Source organism: Cheilinus undulatus, linkage group 6, assembly GCF_018320785.1.
Source record: "Cheilinus undulatus linkage group 6, ASM1832078v1, whole genome shotgun sequence".
NCBI classification, from domain to species: Eukaryota; Metazoa; Chordata; class Actinopteri; order Labriformes; family Labridae; genus Cheilinus; species Cheilinus undulatus.
Genome location: NC_054870.1, coordinates 2,083,814 through 2,098,485, shown reverse-complemented (window position 1 = coordinate 2,098,485; position 14,672 = coordinate 2,083,814). Strand labels below are relative to the sequence as shown.

Below are 14,672 nucleotides of genomic sequence, written 5' to 3'. Positions count from 1 at the left end.
AGGGATACACAGAAGTGGATATTTGCTGATATCTGATATGCTGATATTTATAAATTAATTCTAGCCAATATTGATACAAATGTTTAAATATAGTTCTGCCCTAAAACTTCAGTCCTTCAAATACACAAATTTTAGTTTGAGGATGAGGAAATTTACATATTTCAGCCACTAGAGCACACTTTAGAGTGTAAGGCAGGGGTGTCAAACTCAATCACAGCAGGGGCCAACATCTGAATTAAGGTCTAACCTGAGGGCCTAACAAGGTTTAACCAAACAGTCAACCTCATTTTCACCAGTAATAAATTATGGGGGAAAGATTAGCACTGATGATGAATGATTTTCAGATTTAAAAAGTCAAAATGATAAGTTAAAAGGCTCTACATCTGAGAAAAAAGTCAAACTTATTAGTTCAAAAGGTCAAAAAACAAAATTAGATGATAAAATTATGATTTTAAAAGGAAAATACAGTGCTTAACAAATGTATTAGACCACCCTAACCCTAACAAAAGTAAGGTTTATGCCACAGCTGCCCTAAATTAACAGCATTGGTAATTACCAAAATCATTTTTTATGTTTCTGCAATGGTTAATACACCAATATGTAGAAGCTCTTTAACCCAAATAATATTTTTAATGCTAAAATAGAATTATTATTGTTATCCATGAATTTTCAAATTGACTGATTAAAAAAAAACTGAATAAATAGTAAAGCACATTAATATTTCTTGATTAATATGTCAAATTATAGTTATTTACTTGCATTCCTGAACAGAAAAATGAGTTTTAGTGGTTGAATGTTATGCTTGATTCATTTCTGACTTCTCAGAGAAGCCCAGTGAGCCGGCTCAAATTTGGGTGAATTCAGTTTGAAATTCCTCATTCCTGTTCAAAATGGTAAAACGTGGAGGGCTCAGTGAAAAATGAAAGAGTCCGCATTAAAGCACTTCATGATGCTGGATGGTCTCTGAGACAAATATGACAGGTGGTCTAATACATTTGTTAAGCATTGTATATAAAAAGGAAAGCCTTAAAATCATGTTTTTAAGGCAAAAATATGACTTAAAATATAAAATGATGCACCTAAAAGATCAAAAATGAGATCAATGTGGAAATAATAAAGTGAGAAGGTCAAAATTTTAGATCAAAAGTCCAAATTATAAATTGAAAAGGTCAAAATATGAGATAAAAAGTCCAAATTATGAATTGAAAAAGCCAAAATTTTAAGATAAAGTCAAAATTTTAAGCTGAAAAGGTGAAAATATGAGACAAAAAGTCAAAATACTAAATGTAAAAGGTCAAAATAAGAAACAAAGGTCAAATAATAGACTGAAGTCATAATTGTGCAATGCAAAATTGAAAATATGGAATGAAAACTAATGAATTTCTTTTCCCACATTTCTCTTAATCTAACAATTTTTACTCTTTCTTTTTTTCACATTTTCATGAACTAAGGATATTTGATATCAAGAGGAAGTTTACATTTTTATAAATATGCAGACTTCATGTTTTAGGGCCAGTTATAATAAGAATATGATACGATTTTGTGGGCCGGGTGAAACTGTACCACTGGCCAGATTTGGCCCCCGGGCCTTGAGTTTGACACCCGTGGTGTAAGGAATGAGGATGAATAAAGAAAAAGGGTTCAGCTAACGTGGGTCTGTTGGTCCGGCCTAAAACGCCACCAACTTAACTGCTGACACAGCAGATATCTACCACTGATGTGGGCAGATCTTATAGCCAAAATATCGGTGCTGAAGAGTTTAAACACCTGCTGAGACAGATCATACACTTTTAGAGATAATTTCTGCAAGTGCTGATAATAGTGTGCATCCCAAACAGGGTTCCATATCATTTGACTTTGACAAATATTGTAATATAATATTTATCTATAATTTATCTATAATTTCTGTTACTGCTGCCACATTTTTTACAGAATTAAATAAAGATATATACCCTGTACAGCCACTGAAGTATTGAGATATTGTTCGATCACCCCAACCTTATCTCATTATATCATTTTGTCATGGTTTCATCAAAAAGATTAAACTACTAAAACACACAGGCTATGATATATATATATATATATATATAAACGTATATTTATCCTTTTCTCACTGACACCTTTCTTTGGTTTTCTTCTCTTTCGTCTCCTGGTTAATGCCTCTGTCTTCATTTCAGCATTTTTCTTCTTTAGAAGCTGGAATTTCTTAAAAAACACAAGACAGAAGCCACAACATGTGATCTGTTTCCTTGAGACTGTTGTAAAAAGCCACCAGGGCTGAATCAGACATCACTGGCTGCTTTCTAACCATCACCAGTAAACAAAGCACCGACAATCCGCTGTCTTCACAGAACAAAAAGCGTTTCTAATCCACATACTCGCCACATCTTCTGGGAGGTTCCAGGCAGAGGACACTCTGATGAATAACTTTCTAAATCACTAGGAGTGTGTGTCGACTGTTCCTCCTCCCCCGGGTCTTTGCTTTCCCCGGCAGGTCTCAACTTCTCAGCAGAGCTCTCTCCCTCCTCTTCTTCCTTCGTGTCCTCCTCCTCATCGGAACTGAGGTCGTCTTCAGTCAAACCTCTGGGCAGGAGTCCGCTATACATTACTATTTCTTAATTTTCTGTTAAATCAAACTGTCATTATATTTATGCTTTCGAAATTTGTTCAAAAACAGCTAAGAAAGTCATATTTCGACCGCAGCTACTTGATCAGGTTCTCATTTCCGGGTAAATGCATGACGTCTCTCGTATCTAGTCACCGATTGGCTGACTGCTTATTAACTTGGAGCCCGTGGTCCAATCAGGATTGTGTTTACAGAGCTGTGAGCAGCGGAGCAAGCAGACGAACAACGCTGATTTAAAACAAAACAAAACAAAAAACATTAACGATAAGTAGGGATTCAGATTTTTTTAAACCACTGCCATGTGTCGTTAGTGTTTCAGTAATGGTTCATTTCAAATAAAAATAAAAAAAATAAAAAATATGAGAAACAAACGAGATAACTGTCTGTGAAGGAGTAAGTAGACACATTTATCTCTACCCCTCTTATTTCTAGTTTTAACTCATTATTTCAGCAAATCCTCAGAGGTCTTTACAGCTGGCATACAAACAACTCTCCTCTATTTATTTACCAATTTATTCCATAAATGAGCAACAACTGCATGTGTTATGATAATTTACAGTAATATGTCAGATTACTCACAGAAACCTTCTTCCACCATGTACCTGCAAAAAATATCATTTTAAATATATTTTTAAAATTGATTTAGGCTGAATTCAGCTAAAATACAGGTAAGATAAGGTTGGATCATCCTAGTACTTTGAACTTTAACTGCCAATCACAATGACTGAGACTGAATTATTGACTTAATCCGTTTTGACTACAATTAACAACAGTTTATGTTAGCCTGTTGCTCAGGTGGGCAGGGCAGAGGATTATGGGAAATGAAGGAAAGCTGTGACAGTGGCAAAGCAAAACTGAAGAATAACTAATAATGGGGACAGAAAGATTCTTAGTATGTGATGTTTACTTTAAAATAAAAAGTGAAAATATGAACTTTTGTTTTCTGGAGAAAAATACTTTTAGACATTGACCCATTGTAACTATCCAGTCAGGTAAAATGGGCCACATAGAGGTGACGTGGGATTTAAACAGAAATTTAGGGTGGTTTAACAATGTATCCGTCTAAATATGTGGAATTGCAAAGCTATATATATATATAAATGTTGTTGAAGACAGAAGCAGGAGCACAGACAGTAATGGGAAGAAGAGAGAAAAAAGACAAAACCAAATGACAGGAAAGAGAAGGAAGATTAGAGACGACCAGAGCAGATATTCAGAGTGAGGGCCGATGTCAGTGAGGATCATGGTAGGAGACACATAATGTTCAGTTTTCAGCTTTTAACTTTGAGCATTTCAAAATTCACTTTGTAAAGATGTTTGCTGATGTCAACATTTAATGAATAAATCTGACAAAAATTCAAAAACAACATCAACATGCAGAAACACCAACAACACCATCAGTTCAGTTATAGTAGGGCTGTCAAAGGGTTTATATCTTTAATCGTGATTAATCTTATAATTTCTGTAAGTGCAATTAATCGCACCCTTTTAATCACTTTTCAAATTTCATTATTTTGAATGTAGTTTTTGGGTTGTTTTGGATTTACCTCGGTGTGATTGGCTGTTTGTTCAAACACAGACCTGCTTTTATAGACAAACTCACAAAAACATGAATTTGTGTTGATCTTAAAGGAAGGGAACAGTGAAAAGGTTCAGAAGACTTCTGACTCGTCCACTGAGCTGTCTGAGTCCTTAAAGGTAAATGAGACATTACTGGTCTACATCTCTACTGGTCTTACTGGTCTACATCTCTACTGGTCTTACTGGTCTACATCTCTACTGGTCTTACTGGTCTACATCTCTACTGGTCTTACTGGTATACATCTCTACTGGTCTTACTGGTCTACATCTCTACTGGTCTTACTGGTCTACATCTCTACTGGTCTTACTGGTATACATCTCTACTGGTCTTACTGGTCTACATCTCTACTGGTCTTACTGGTATACATCTCTACTGGTCTTACTGGTCTACATCTCTACTGGTCTTACTGGTATACATCTCTACTGGTCTTACTGGTCTACATCTCTCGGCCGTCTGGCTGCCTCAGATCGGTTATCCTAGCCTCTTGGACAGGGTGGAGGACTACAGTTCAAAATGGGGGCATTAGCACTTATGTCTAAGGTCGTCTGATGTCACCAGCTCATGTAATAAACATTTGAGAACTACAGAACAGTCTGAATAACTGTAGGAAACGTTGTAAAGTAGCTTTTCAGAGAAAGAAGCAGCACTATTGAAGATGTCTGTGCATCATTGTTAAGGTGTAGTTGAGTTATTTCTTTTTAATAAACATTTTATTTAGATTATATAGGCTTTAATATGTAATGCTTTTACTATATTTTGGTTTTGTGTTTTAGTTTGTCCCAGTCTGACGCCACTGTTCAAAAAGCCTGCTGGTTTTCAAAAACCCATAAACTATGATTGGTAAAGGTAAATGAGTCATTAAGGAGCAGGGATGGACTTATTTTACATCACAAGAGTGTAGAAAGGGACAAAACAAGCCTCAGATTAATCAGGATTTTAAAACTACAGCATTAATTGTGGACTTTGATTAATCACGATTAAATCGATTACTTTTCAGCCCTAATTTAAAGTCTGTTTTTCAATGAAATGTTTTTCATGCCTTAAATGTTCTCAGTGTTGTTACTGTGGTGCATCAGAGAAACCTCCTGTTTAAAATGGTTGTTAAAATCAGAAAGATTTAAACCACCGTTTGCTCACTTTACCTAAAAACAGTGGTGGAGCTCAAAAGCAGCCATGTTGATAATCTCATTCTGATCATTCAAAAATAATCTTTATTTCTCACATTTTTTTAACCCATAAATATTTGAGAGGTCCCTATAAAAATAGTGTTCCATCTTGTGACTGACATATTTGATGGTCAAACAGATGGTTTACCAAAAACTCCCATTTTAGCTGAATTTACCCGACAGTTGTGTTTCATTTCAACTCATCACCAAAATCATTCAGATCCATCCCACACATGGAAATACACAAACTTTTCTAAGTCCTATGCTCACACGTTTTGTTTTTTTCAATGTTATTCTCCTCTTAACTCAGGGGTGTCAAACTCAATCACAGCAGGGGCCGAAATCTGGATTTAGGTCTAAGCTGGGGGCCTAACAGGGTCAAGATTTAACTGAAAACTATGTTTTCACAGGTGATGAATTATAGGGGAAATCTAACAGTGATGATAAATGATTTTAAGATTTGTTAAAAAAAAAAAAAAAAAAGTCAAAATGATTAGATATAACAGCATCAATGTTACTGTGTCCATGTCAAATAAATGCAAAATAAACAAATAATAAATAAATGAGTTTAAAGGATAAAAATCTGAGATAAAAAGTCAACTTTATAAGTTCAAAATACAAAATTAAAAATCAAAATAAGGTTTTTAAAAGGCAAATATATGAGATAGAGTTAAAATCACGAGTTTAAAGTCATGATATGAGATAAAATACAAAATCAAGAGTTTAAAAGTTCAAAATAGAAGAGTTAATTTAATGTTGTGACTCTCTAAGGTCAAAATATGAGATTAAATTCTTGATCAGGAGTTTAAAAGTGAAATCATGGGATTAAAAGTCAAAGTTAGGATTTTAAAAGGTCAAGATTTGATTTAAAACTAGAAAAGTGCAGACCTCCGCCATTAGCCCTATCTCCCAATAGTACAGAATCCTTTAAAAAATTCCTGGATCCAGATGGTGATCCAGATCACTCCCAAAATCTAATCAGTTCTTCCTCATGCCATTTCTGACATTTCCTGAAAATTTCATGAAAATCCGTCCACAACTTTTTGAGTTATGTTGCTAACAAATAACCTTGCAAAGCAGGTGGATACGCCCGTTTCCTTGTTTCTCACTGGTGAATCTATCTTGCAAAGCGCTCGTCTGAACCGTTTGGGCCGTTAGAAAGTGAAGGGACCAATCAGCGAAGAGGGGCGGTACTTTCAGGTGCAGCAGAGTCGTGACGTAAACAAGCAGCAACAAGAGCCGGTGCAGTTATGGAGGAAGAGATTAGCCTGGATGCTGCTGAAGCGCCAGTTTTACCAGAACTTGACAACATTTCTTTGTCAAAAGAAGAACAAAGAACAGCAGTGAGTTGTTTTCTTTTCAAAAACTTCAAAAGTCGAGTACTGACATGTCTATAGTCACCATGTTTCGCGTTATTCCTCAGTAGCTGCGCACACACAGCTTGATAGCGGCTACATCACGAGTTTTGTTGCTCTGATTGGCAGACAGAACCTTCACCCAATCATACTCAAAGCCTCTGCTTTTTCTCAAACATTTCCTATTGAAGCTTTCCCAGATGGATGCTGGCTTGTCAGGTTAGCTAACAAACTAACAAACAAACTAACAAAGAAACCCTGCCGATCACATAACCTCCTTGGCGGAGGTAATGAAAAACTGTGAATCTAAAAAGTCACAATATGAGAAAAAGGTCAAAATGATGAATTTAAAAGGTCAAAATATAAAATAAGAAGTTAAAATCCTAAGTTTCAGTCATAATCTTGGGATGCAAAATGAAAATATGAAATGAAAAGACAGATTAATTTCTTTCCCTCATTTTATCTAATTATATCTACTCCCTACTTTTTCAGATTTTTATAACTTAACAAGGATTTTTTTTTAATCTTTAAGTTTAAATTTACATTTTTATACTGGAGGAAATCTGCAGACTTCATAGCAGCAGGCCAATTCTAATTAAGATATGATCATGTGGGCTGGGTAAGATTGCACCATGGGCCGCATTTGGCCCCCGGGCCTTGAGTTTGACACCCCTGCCTTAAATCATAACTCCCCTTCCCATCACAAAATAATCTCTGACTGTTCCCTGAGAACTGTTTCCTGCCTGAAACATGATTATAACAGTTTTAAATTTCACCAGATCTTTAGATTTTAATGCACGTGATTTCAAACACGTCTTTGTGTGTTCCCTCATCCCAGCATCCTGGCCGCTCTCTTTTTAAGTAGCTACGACAGCCCGAAGTTGCTTTTGTAAGTGTTGTTCCAAACTTGCACCCAGTCGGCTAGATCTGATAAAACCAGCAGAGAATAAAGAATGTGCAGTGAATTATGGTTCAGTTTTTCCCACAACTGCGATGCTCTTTGCCATCTTAGACCTAACATGATTAAACCAGAGGTTTCAGCAGATTTTGAGGTCTAAAATGACGCTTTCGTAGACTCTTTCAACATGAACATGGTCAGTAAACATCTGTCACAGTTAATAACAACATACATTTAGTTTTGTTCAAATGTGTAACTGTTCAGGATCATTTACTCATTTTTATTAGAAATTATTTTCTCATTTCTGTTGTGATCTCTTCTAAAAGCTGACAGATATTTCTACATTTCTGGACACCTTGCAAATTTCATTTCTGTTCCAAATGAACAACTTTGGACCTAAACTGGACCCCTGTGGGACTCCAACAGTCCTGTCAGACATGTTGATTTACAGACTGCTGCCTGTTCTTTCTAGCAGTCTGAGCCGGTGACTCAAATCAAGAGCAGGCCGTTACAGGGCATTCCTAATTGAGGTGAGCAGAGCCACTGACACGTCCGTGAATTACCAGGAATCCTTCAAATTTCAACCTATATTTGTGTCATGTTCTGGGCAAGATAAGCCTCCTTCTATGACCAATGGTTCGCAATTTGCTCAAAGTGCTCTGGGCATGTACATTATTATTAGAATGATTAGCATGCAAATCTTGTATAGCCCCCTGGCACTGGCACGGCACATCTACCCTTAAATTGCTCTTTCACACTTATTCATATTAAGCTGTCTTTTGGTTGCATCTTATTGCAAAGCCAATGATCTACATAAATTATAGCCAGTAATTTGTATTTCATAATGATGTATAATAAAGAGCTCGACCTTTAACATCTATGTACATCCAAAGTAAGGTGGACTCTTGTTAAGTTTGTGAGATAAAGCGTTTCAGGTTTACCATGAATGGTGTTGTAAAGAATAGAAGGGTGTGTGTTTAATAATCCTGATCTCAGTGACACTGTCAGATCATTAGCTACTTTTGTTTAGATGAGTTTAAAAGAGACCACATCTCTCAGACTCTAAGTGTCTGTACGTAAGCTTGACCTCAGTACGTTAGTTTATACTGGAAATTATGAGACTGAGCCAAACGGAGAAGGAGCAACAACTCTGGCAGTTCAGAGTTTGTCATTGTTCCAGGCTCTTCAGTCAACATTCTGCTGCTTCTGCTCTTCATCTTCAGTGTAAAGGTGCATTTCACGTTGTTTTGGGTTATTACATAAGATACTGAAGTAATACTTTATGATTCAAAGTATTGTACGATTAACGGATCAAATCAGATTTTATTGAGAGACAACCAATAAAAATCAGAAAAAATGTCCAGAAAATAAAACAAAATGAGACCAAACTAATGCACGTCTGTGTACCACTCACACAATCACAACAGAAACTAGAAAAGCACTCAGAGAGCCCAGACCTCTGGCATCAGCCCTATCTCCCAAGAGTGAAGAATCCTTTAAAAACATTCCTGGATCCAGACGGTGATCCGGATCACTCCCAAAATCTAATTCGCCGATTACTCCCTCCCCAGAGGGGTAGAGACACGGTGAGGCAAAGCATTGACTTCGTTACGTGTGGACTGTCATGGCGGAAGCACCCATGGTCTCACCGGATGACTCAACAACATCGTCAGGGGGTGAATATTCCTCTATTCCTCCCAGCATTGTGAGTATTCTCACTACAATTCGCTGTCTTTCTCTCTGTTACGCTCCGACTCGTCTCCTATAGAGTCTTTCAGACTCTATAAACTCCAAAACTTTGAATAGAAACACACCAGAAACATGCTGGTGGGACTGAAGTTACTCATGTCCATCATCTCCTGGTGTGAAGTGCTAACAGCACAGACCTCCGCCATTAGCCCTATCTCCCAATAGTACAGAATCCTTAAAAAAAAAGAAAATGATGATCCAGATCAGTCCCAAATTCTAATCAGTTTTTCCTTATACCATTTCTGATGTTTCCTGAAAATGTCATGAAAATCCATCCATGACTTTTTGAGTTATGTTGCTAACAAACAAACAAACAAACAAACAAACCCACCCGATCACATAACCTCCTTGGCGGAGCTAACAAATCTCTGATAATCATCAACCATGAATATCATTTATTTCACTGTAAACATGCAGTAAACCCTGAGTGTGAATGATCACAGTAATTCTAAAACCTTTTTAGACCTTTTTCTCAGCAAAGTTTAACATTTGAACTGTAGAGGAGTCCTCATCCTGATAGTCCGCTGAAAATCAAGCTAGCTATTAGGACTGGGTAATTCATCAAAAGTTAAATTTAATCGCAATTTGGCCTGCTGCAATTTTCACATCACAAAAGGTTAAATATTTCTTTGACCTGAAAATTGTGTCAAAATGCCAGTTTTAAACTTTTTTTGCAGCAGAGATGTTATGCATGACATAACATAATGCAATCATGCAAGTGCCAATTTTTAGAATAGTTTACAAAAATTCTCCCTTCTTCATTTTAAAATTTTTTTAATGAAATATAAGACTGACAAAAACCCTTCAATGCAATAATTTACATCAAATTTGCCATACGAGTTAAAATCATCAGAATTAGACACTTCTGGAGAATTGTTCAGTGCTTGTTTAGGAATTAAAGAAAGTTCAGGAATAATCGCAAATCGGATGAGATTATTTTCCAAAATCGTTCATCCCTACTATCAGCTAAATCACAGGTGTCAAACTCATGGCCCGAGGGCCAAATCCGGCCCGTGGAACAGTTAAATTCGGCCCGCAAGATGATCTCATATTTCTGTTCTAACTGGCCCATCAGTCTGAGTTCTGCAGATTTCCTCAAGTATAAAAATGTGAACTTTTTTTTTAGAAGAACATCAAATTAACATAGAAACACAACAGAGGCATACAGAAATAGACAAACAAAAACTACTGATGATACATGAGTAAATAAATAAGTAAAAGGAGAAAAACAACAGAATTAAACTTTTCACATAGCTCCTGGTAAGCATTTATGTTCCACAACATGCTGTTATCTAAGCACAGTATTTCATGTTCTACAATGTTCAAATGTCTTTGTTCAGGACTTTCAAGAAATGTAATAAATTCTCCCCAAATTCTAAAGAAAAATGTGAACTTATCCTGATGATTTAGGATATCCTCGTTGAGCCACAAAATCTGAAAAAGTAAGGAGTAAAAATATTTAGATAAGAAGTCAGGAATATGGGAAACGAAATTCATTTGTGTTTTCAGTTCACATTTTCAATTTAGCATCTCACAATTAGGACTCAAACTTTGAGTTTGAACCCCTGCATTAGATGATGCATGAACAATTATATTTCACAAGCAGCACAGACTACAGTCATGATAACCTCACATATGAAATTATTTATGGTCTGTTTATTACCCTTTTAAATGATGCCACATTTGTAAGGATCATCCATTTGTGAGATGAGCAGCAGAGCTGAGTATGTGGGTTGCGCCCATGAAAAATGTGCCAAAACTTCTCCAATGCCAATGCCAAACAGCTGATTCTACCATTGACTCTTGTTTGGTGTTTGGTGGATCGGATGATTGAAGTTTGAAGAAACAAGACATATTGACAAATTAACAGTTTATTCATTTAACAAACAGGAGCCTCAGTAGCGTGTGGAAGAACCAAACACAGCAACAACAGCCTGGCTCCTCCTCCTCATGCTGGTCACCAGCCTGGCTCCTCCTCCTCATGCTGGTCACCAGCCTGGCTCCTCCTCCTCATGCTGGTCACCAGCCTGGCTCCTCCTCCTCATGCTTGTCACCAGCCTGGCTCCTCCTCCACGTGCTGGTCACCAGCCTGGCTCCTCCTCCTCATGCTTGTCACCAGCCTGGCTCCTCCTCCTCATGCTGGTCACCAGCCTGGTCACACACTGGGATGGGATGGCATCCCATTCTTCAACCAGCATTTGTCATAAGTCAGCCAACGTGGTTGTGTTAGTCACTCTGGCATGAACAGCACGTCCAAGCTGATCCCACAAGTGTTCAATGGGGTTAAGGTCAGGACTGCTGGCAGGCCATTCCATCCTCTCCACTCCCAAACTCTGGAGGTAGTCTCTGATAAACCCCGCTCTGTGGCGGCGAGCATTGTCATCTTGGAGGATAGAGTTCTTGCTGACAGGGTGAGAAAACAGTGTTCTTGGGGTGTCGTCTTCTTGGGACGCCCACTTCGCGGCCTGTCTCTGACATTCCCCGTTATATGGAACTTGGCCTTCAGTTTGGAGATGGTACTAGGGTGCCGCAACTTGGTTTTGCAGAACACCAGCTTGAAGTTGCCCAACCACCGGGCCCTATCCAGATCAGTCAAACGTGGCATGCTGATTCTTGAAGCAGACATCTACTGACCACTGTTGCTCACAGGTGCTGCCAATCAGGCACCTGATTGGATGCACCTGGGGGTACCAGAAGCTCAAAACAAGAGTCAACAGCAACAGCAAAATAAGCTGTTTGGCATTGGCAGGGAAGATTTGGCACATTTTTCATGGGTGCAACCCACATACTCAGCTCTGCTGCTCATCACACAAGTGCATGATCCTAACAAATGTGGCATCTTTTAAAGGGTAATAAACAGGCTTTCCAATGGTATAAGATTTATTGCCAAGAAGCATTGTTACAACAAAGAAATAATCTATCAAACACAAATTTCCTTACTTTTTGTTTTTGATATGGAAGAAGGAGGGAATGAAATACCTCAGTATCAATATCATTTCAGCTTTTGATAAAATGTTTGAAATAAACGGCCCTAAATGATTAAATCAGCCTACATTAAAGCTTTTCATAAAGGCCGACATCCAAACCTGGACAGGAGAATGAAACCGTGCCAAGGTTGTAATAGTTTTGTATTATTCATTAGTTTTTATTTTTATTTTGTTTTCACTTTTTATGTTCAATTTCAGTTTAGTTTTTATTAGTTCTGACTGCTGGTTTGTTAGTTTAGTTTTTATTTTGCAGAAATGCTTCGTTTTAGTTTTGTTTTTATTGGTTTTATTGTTAGTTTAGTTTGTTACAGGTAGATGTCAGGGCTGAGTGAACAACATACATTTTACAAATATATTCAAACAGGCTACTCCTCTATTATCATTCTAATTATTCAAAGATGATGTTTGAATACAGCTCCTGAAGTAAAACTACCACTGTGTGAAGTCCAATCAAATCAGGTCGTTTTACAGTCTCTAGACTCTGGTGTAGGTGTCAGTCAGTCTGGTTGTGTCAAAGACTAAAACTAAGGATATTTTATCTCTATTTCTATTTCAGTTTTGTTAGTTTTTTAAGCGCACTATACAGTTTTAGTTAGTGTTTTTGGTAAAGCTTAGTTTTGATTTAGTTTCAGTGAACTATAATAACCTCTGACTGTGCAGCAGAGAGGGGAGACTCTGGCAGCTCACGCCCACATTCAGACATAAAACTAGAACAAATGGTGTGACTTTAAGATTATTAGCTATGTGTTTGTAAATCTGACCCTGTGACAGAGCCACGATCAGGGCTACTTACTGCTGAATCTTTGGTCTTTATTCATCAGGTGTTATTAACCCAGTCTTTTTTGGCTGTTGATATCTTTGCCATTTCTGTTGTGGTGTCAGTTAAGTCAGTGGTTCTCAAACTGGGGTCCGGGACCCCTGGGGGTCTGCGAGCCACAGTTCAATTCAAAATAAATTATTATTATTATTATTATATATTATTAAAGTAACGCCATGTCATTAAAAGTCAAATACATACATACAGGGACTACAGCACAATAAAACAACCATACTAAACCAATGACTCCCACATAATTCAGCTTTGGGCCAATAAAATTCCTGATATGATTATAAGATAACATGTAAGTTTATCACTCCTCACACATGAGAAAAGCACAAGAAAAAGCACAGAGCGATTTTATTTAGCTGCTCAAAGATTACAAAAAGTAAGAAGCCACACACAGCCGGACAAGAGCTTGAATTTAGGTTGAAGAGTTTAAAATACAGCATAGAGGATCACAAATGGCAGTTAACGTGTTTAATCAGAATGAGGGTTATGTGTAACCTTGCAAAGATGGATACGCCCGTTCCCTTGTTTTTCACTGGCGAATCCATCTTGCAAAGCTACAGTCTGAACCGTTTGGGCCCGGTTAGAGAGTGACAGGACAAATCAGTGACGAGGGGCAGTACTTTCAGGCGCAGCAGAGTTGTGGTGTTGGTGCAGTTGTGGAGGAAGAGATTAGCGTGGATGCTGCTGAAGCGCCAGTTTTATCAGGTATTGCTGGCATTTCTTCATTAAAAGAAGAACAAAGAACAGCAGTGAGTTGTTTTCTTTTCAAAAACGACAAAAGTCGAGTACTGACATGTCTACAGTCGCCATGTTTCGCGTTATTCCTCGGTAGCTGCACACGTGCAGCTCGATAGCAGCTACGTCACGTGTTTTGTTGCTCTGATTGGCTCGTAGAGATGTGACAGACATAACGTTCATCCAATCACACTCCAAGTTTTTTTTCACAGCCTCAGCCTTTTCTCAAACGTTTCCTATTGAAGCTTTCCCAGATGGATGTGAGAAACAAATCCATCAGGCGTGTCAGGTTAGGTTATGTGGGGGTCCTTGGAAAATTTTCTGCCCTGTAAGGGGTCCCTAGCCCTCAAAAGTTTGAGAACCCCTGAGTTAAGTAATAAAAAAGCTCTCGATGAATTTAATCATCAAATGTTTGTTTCTTGACATAATGAGCACAGCAGCACCACCTGGTGTCTCCACAAAGAAGTACAGTACAATCAAGCACAAGCTTCCTGTTTGCTCCTCTTTTGCTGCTACAGAATGAACCACTGGCCACAGTTGGCCCCTGGACCACCATTTTTGGCATCTCTGTACAAAATATCTCCATTCCCTTTAACCAGACCCCAAAAATGTGATTTGTTCTGTATAAATGTGTATTTTAATATGGGACGTACAGAAGGTCCCCTGTTTCTGCAGCCTCACATCCTGAAGAGCTACGGCTGTCCTGTTGGCTTCATTTTCCCACCACTTTGTGATATCCTGTCAT

At 37.8% G+C, this 14,672-nt stretch overlaps 1 protein-coding gene across 1 annotated transcript in view; it reads right to left on the bottom strand.

Moving 5' to 3' along the window:
- Positions 1-2,728, bottom strand: part of fam204a (family with sequence similarity 204 member A) — a 35,347-nt gene extending 32,619 nt beyond the window's left edge. The window contains exons 1-2 of the mRNA XM_041790379.1: positions 2,379-2,728; positions 2,121-2,205 (exon numbers count right to left, since the gene is read on the bottom strand). Of these exons, the coding sequence (XP_041646313.1) occupies positions 2,121-2,205; positions 2,379-2,606 (313 nt within the window). The 5' untranslated portion in view covers positions 2,607-2,728. The remainder of the gene's footprint in view (positions 1-2,120; positions 2,206-2,378) is intronic.
- Positions 2,729-14,672: the final 11,944 nt, after the last annotated feature.